At 35.3% G+C, this 6,310-nt stretch overlaps 1 protein-coding gene across 1 annotated transcript; it reads right to left on the bottom strand.

The window, feature by feature from the left end:
• Positions 1–5,158: 5,158 nt before the first annotated feature.
• On the bottom strand, positions 5,159–5,539 carry LOC114191245 (uncharacterized mitochondrial protein AtMg00810-like). Its single transcript, XM_028080418.1, has one exon. The coding sequence runs from the start codon at positions 5,537–5,539 to the stop codon at positions 5,159–5,161; it is 381 nt and encodes a 126-aa protein (XP_027936219.1).
• Positions 5,540–6,310: the final 771 nt, after the last annotated feature.

The raw sequence follows: 6,310 nt of genomic DNA, 5'->3' as shown, positions 1-6,310 counted from the left end.
TCCCGTGTGATATGATTCGCATGTTCTTAATATATATCTACTTCTGTTACACAAATCATATGCTTGATCCAAATTTTTTAAAAGCATAATTGGCGTCTTAATCTTAATATTATGATTTCAATGTATAAGTATAATTGGTTTGATTTTGCTTGGGTTACTAATAAAATTGAGCGTGTATAGGTATAATATATTAATAATGCATGTAGTCTTGTCAGGAATCGAGGCTAAGAGACATTCATCGATTTCATCAACTATTTCAATTTTACTGGTCAATATTGTTTTGTTGCAAACTTAGTGCTTTAGTGTGGGGATTGTAGTCTTTAATTTAGAATGTGTTATTCTACGTCCCGGTTACAAGAGAGATGTTGTCCCATTTGATGTAGTATGAGTAAAATTTTATCTTGAGATCGTATAGTTAAGAATAGTGTCTTCCACATAAATGTTTTCCTTGTTTCTTCATATCCATACAAAAGGAATATACTCCTTTCTTCACTGTGGACGGTCTAGTTAATCTTTTGAAAATTATATCTTTATTATTCTCTAATATTATAAAATTTAGAATTCATTATAATTAACTCTATAAAAGAATAATGTAACAATGCATTATGATAGCAAAAGCTTGAACTTGTCATAGAATTTGAAAATTGATCGGAATATACGACTCATTAATGATGTAATTAAGTTATGTATATATGAGCATGTTTTAAGAATGGTGTGTGATATGATTTGCAGGTTTTTAATATTTATCTACTTCCATTACACAAATCCTATGCTTGATTCAAATTTCTTAAAAGAATAATTGGTGCCCTAATCTTTAGCTTAATATTATGATTTAGCATATATCGGTATAATTACTTTGATTTTGCGTGGGTTACTAATAAAATTGAGTGAGGATAAGTATAATATATTAATAATGCATGTAATGTTTTTGGTTATCGAGGCCAAGATGTATTCATCGATTTAACCAACTGTTTTAGTTTTGCTGGTCAATATTGTTCTGTTGCAAATTGAGTGCTCTAAGATGGAATTGGAATCTTGAATTTAGAATGTGTTATTCTACGCCCGAGTTACAAGAGAGATGTTTCCCCACTTGATGTAGTGTGAACAAAATTTTACCTTGAGATTGTATAGCTAAAAAAAATGTCTTCCACATAAATGTTTTCCTTGTTCCTTTATAACCATACAAAAGAAAAATTCTCCTTTGTTCATTGTTGACGACCTGGTTGATCATTTGAAAATTATATCTTTATTATTCTCTTATATTATAAAAATTACAATACATTACAATTAACTATATAAAAGAGAAATGTAATAGTGCATTATGATAGCAAAGCTTGAACTTGTCATAGAATTTGAAAATTGATTGGAATATATGCAGCTTATTAATCTTGTAATCAAGTTATGCATATATGAACATGTTTCATTAATCCTATGTAATATGATTTGTATGTTCTTACTTTTTACCTACTTCCGTTAGACAAATCCTATGCTTGGTCCAAATTTCTTAAAAGCACAATTGGTGTTCCAAACATTAGCTTAATACTATGATTTGGCATGTATAGGTATAGTTGGTATGATATTGGATGGGTTATTAGTAAAATGTACCGTGTATAGGTATAATATATTAATAATGCATGTAGTCATGCTGGGTATCAAGGCCAAGACATATTCATCGATTTCATCAACTTTTTCAATTCTGCTAGTCAATATTGTTGTGCTGCAAACCGAGTGCTCTAGTGTGGGGATTGAAATTTTGAATTTAGAATGTGCTATTCTACGTCCTGGTAATGATGACTTCTTCTTGGTTCCATGGAAGCATGCGTGAAGAAGGGAGGCTCCATGGATGATGTTGGACGCGAAAGCATGAAGGAAAGAGGCTTGAAGTGTTTGGTTTGGTGTAGGTCAAAGGTTTCTTAAGAGAGGTGAGATCAACTCTCAAGAAAGAAGCTAGAGTAGACTAGTAAGGAGGCTACTCTAAAATGAGCTCAAGGGAGAGAAAATGTGCACACATTTTGGCAGCAATTCTTTACTAAATTTCAAGTTAAAAATACATGTCATAAGTATTCTATTTATGGGCTAAAATGTGACCAAGGAGTCTCCAAAAAGATGAGAGAAAAATGAGTCTAGAAAGTTGAATTTTGGAGCCAAAAAGGAGTATTGGGAGGTGTGACTTGACACCTAAGCAATCACACTCGCCTTGTCATGGGGCGCTAACTTGGAGCCTTGGAGAGTAAGCTTTGAAGCTTCTAGATCTCTCTAGCTTATGTGCTTCAATTAAAGCCCATTTTAAGGCCCAATTCCCTTTTCAGTCCAAATTACTTATAAACCCAATTTCTTTTGAGGTCCAGTACATGGCCCAAAGAAAACTCTATTCTATTGGGCCCAAAATACAAAGCCAAAAAATAAATCCTAATTTACCATTTACAAGTAAAGAGTCAGGCTAGGTTTTCACATCTTCCTTGGGCCATGTGAAGTTCATCTTGGGCCTTGCATGTTCAATTAAGACCTATTCTTTTTGTATCTTCCTCGTCATAGCTCTTGTTGTAGGTCCCCTGGCTAAAGGTATCTCATCATCCCCTCCTTCTCGAGAAGGATTTGTCCTCAAATCTGTAGTCTTTACCTCATCATCAGTACCACTTGCAAAATGTATTAAATCAGCAATATTAAAGGTGGCATGCACATCATATTCCTCAGACAACTTTATCCTATAAGCATTGCCATTAACTCTTTTCAACACTTTAAAGGGGCTATCACCTTGAGGGCTAAGTTTAGACTTCCTTTGCTTAGGAAATCTATATTTTCTAAGGTGTAGCCATACCCAATCCCCTTCTCCAAAAATCATTTCACTCTTCCCCTTATTATTGTACTTAACATACCTCTCTGTTTGTTGTTGGATTTGTCTTTTAATTCTCTCATGCATTTTCTTGACAAAATGAATTTTTTCCACCCCTTCTTTATGAATAAAATCAAAAGATGTAAGAAGTGGTAGCAAATATATAGGAATGGGAGGATTAAAGTCATAAACAACCTAAAATGGATAGGTCTTAGTAGTTCTATGAACTACTCTATCATAGGCAAACTCACTATGGGGAAGACATATCATCCCAAGATTTGTGGTTACCTTTTAAAATTGTCGTTATCATAGTAGACAAATACCTATTAACAACTTCAGTTTGCCCATCAGTTTGTGGGTGACATAAAGTGGAACTTAGTGTCTTTATCATACTGTGGTGTGGGGTAAACCATGAAGCTTGACCACATCTTTAAAGAAAAGCCTAGCAATGTTGCTAACATTATCCACTTTGTGGTAGGGTATAAAATGTGCCATCTTACTAAAACGATCCACTACCACGAAAATGAAATCAAAACCCCTTTGTGTTCTTGGGAGTCCTAAGATAAAATCCATACTTATATCTTCCTATGGGGTTGAAGCAATAGGAAAGAGTGTATATAATCCTTAAGGCATTGTCTTAGACTTGGATTGCAAAAATGAGACACATCTATTTCAATGCCTTTGAACAACCTTCCTAATATGGGGCCAAAAGAATTTTTCTGTCAAAAGACTCAGGGTTTTTTCTACCCCAAAGTGACCCATCAATCCTCCTTCATGTGTTTCTTGCACAAGAAGTTTTCTTTGTGAAATTCGAGGAATACAAATATTTCCTTTTTTAAACAACAAATACCCCTCATTCATATAGAAACTTCCTTGAGGTTCTTTCATACACTCAACATAAGTAGAGGAAAACTCAGAATCTTCAACATACATTTTTGGAATATGATCAAATCCAAGAATTTGGGCTCCTAATTTTGAAAATAAGGTGTGCCTTCTAGATAAGGTGTCAACCAGCACATTACTTTTGCCCTTCTTGTACTTAATCACATTGGAAAATTGTTTCAAAATTTCCATCCACTTAACATGCCTTTTATTCAACTTGTGTTGGTCCTTCAAGTATTTAAGCGACTCATAGTCACTATGAATGATAAACTCTTTGGACACAAGGTAGTGTTCTCAAGTTTGAAGGATTCTAAAAAAGAGAAAAACATGAACTTATACATAAGGATGCAAGACTCAATTATGCAAACTAAAGCTCAAGTCGCCATTTCTTTGGAATGACGCCATTTTATTAAATCTCTTTTATTAGGAGATTTAGTTAGGCAACACCTTATTTGCACTTGTGTTTTTGTTCTCCTAGTTTGTTCCTGTTTGTCTGATTTTATGCTTTTATGTTTATGTATTTCTGTTCTTGTTTATCTGTCTCTATTTTTGCTGTTGTTTACTATCTTCTGTCCCATTTTTTGAAAATTTTCAGTTTGTAAATAAAAATGCTAGAATTTTTTTTTGTTCGGTTGAGTTTGAAGTCTAAAGCTGAGAAAAGGAATTGTTAACTTGCTACAATGAGGTAGAGTAGGTTGAAATGCTTAGATTTTTTGATGAATAATTTCTAGAACCAGTTTTGTCAAAATTTTTGCATAGTGAGTCTTGAGCTTTCAATCTTTTGTTGTGTGTGATTGCATGTAGGCTAGCATCATTTTAGAACTTGTGCATTATCTTTTTGACACAGCTGAGCATTAGGATACCTTTTGATACATTTGAGATTGAGACTGAAAATATATGAGTAGCGGGCTTATAGGACTACTTTCACTTTCTTCTATTTATAATGAAAACTTATACAAGTACATGGAAGACTAAGATACTGCACTAGGACCCTAGGTGCATAATTAGATACAACAGTAGAGGTTTCCCACACTACACCTTATACATAGGGTTAATGATATAAAATAGAAGTAATAATTCTAACACTCCCCATCAAGCTGGAGCATACAAATTGTATGAACCAAGCTTGGAACAAATGAACTTAATCCGAGGTCCCCTTAATGACTTGGTCAACACATTTGCAAGTTGGTCATTTGACCCAACAAACTCAGTACAAATTTCCTTGGTCATCAATTTTTCTCGAACAAAGTGGCAGTCAATTTCTATGTGTTTAGTCCTCTCATGAAACACTGGATTTGATACAATGTCGAGAGCAGCCTGGTTGTCACAGTACATCTTTATGGTTTGAATTTCACAGAAGTTACGCTCTCGAAGAAATTGTTTTACCCATATGAGTTCACACGTGAGAGACGCCATTGCCCGATATTCAACTTTAGTGGTGGATCAGGCCACTACATTTTGCTTTTTACTTTTCCAAGAGATAACATTTCCTCCAAGGAGGACACAATATCCCATAGTAGAGCGTCTGTCAATAGGGGAGCCTGCCCAATCAGCATCATAGTACCCAGAGATTTGAACATTTCCTTTATCTTCATATAGCAAACCTTGTCCTGGAGCCTTCTTGAGGTACCTTAAAATACGGATGATGGCATTCCAATGTCCAAGACATGGAGTCTGCATAAACTGACTAACAACTCCAACTGCAAAAGATAGATCAGGCCTCATAATAGTGAGATAAATTAACTTTCCAACAAGCCTCTTATATCTCTCTGGATTAGAGAATAATTCGCCTTCTTCTGTTGTTAACTTCTGATTTGGGCCCATATAGGATTGTCTACTGGTCTGCAGTCAATCATGCCTGTTTCTTGTAATATATCAAGAGCATATTCCTTTGAGAGATTACAACTTCATCTTTTGACTGAGCTACTTCAATGTCCAAGAAGTATTTGAGGCTTCCAAGATCCTTGGTTTGAAAATGTCTACATAAGTGCTTCTTAAGTTGAGATATTCTAGCAGTATCATTTCCTGTAATGACAATATCATCAACATATACTATTTGGTAAAGACATTTCCCAAGAGAGGTATGTTTGTAAAAGACTGAGTGATCTGCCTCACTACGTCTTAACCCAAATTTCTGAACAATGGAGCTGAATTTTCCAAACCAAGCTCGTGGTGATTGTTTGAGGCCATATAAAGAGCGATGCAATTTGCATAGCGTACCCCGACTCCCCCTGAGAACAAACCAGGAGGTTGCTCAATGTAAACTTCGTCCTCAAGATCACCATGAAGGAATGCATTTTTGATATGCAATTGATGAAGCGGCCAATGACAAATTGCTGTCATTGCAAAGAAGAGGCGAATAGTAGTCATCTTGGCCACGAGAGAGAAAGTGTCACAATAATCAAGGCCATAAACTTGAGTGTACCCTTTTGCAACTAATCAGGCTTTGAGCCGATCAACATGACCATCAGGCCAACTTTAATTACATACACCCATCGACAACCAACAACCTTCTTGCCCGATGGAAGGGGCACGAGCTCCCAAGTATGACTGCTTTCAAGAGCCTGCATCTTTGCAATCATGGCTTGTCGTCAT

This window comes from Vigna unguiculata, chromosome 7 (assembly GCF_004118075.2).
Source record: "Vigna unguiculata cultivar IT97K-499-35 chromosome 7, ASM411807v1, whole genome shotgun sequence".
Taxonomy (NCBI): domain Eukaryota; kingdom Viridiplantae; phylum Streptophyta; class Magnoliopsida; order Fabales; family Fabaceae; genus Vigna; species Vigna unguiculata.
Note: the sequence above shows the minus strand (reverse complement) of the source record. Positions and strands in the feature narration are given on the sequence as shown.

What these genes read in the sequence shown, in the direction of transcription:
- LOC114191245 (XM_028080418.1), bottom strand. Translation starts at nt 5,539, where the DNA reads ATGGGCCCAAATCAGAAGTTAACAACAGAAGAAGGCGAATTATTCTCT.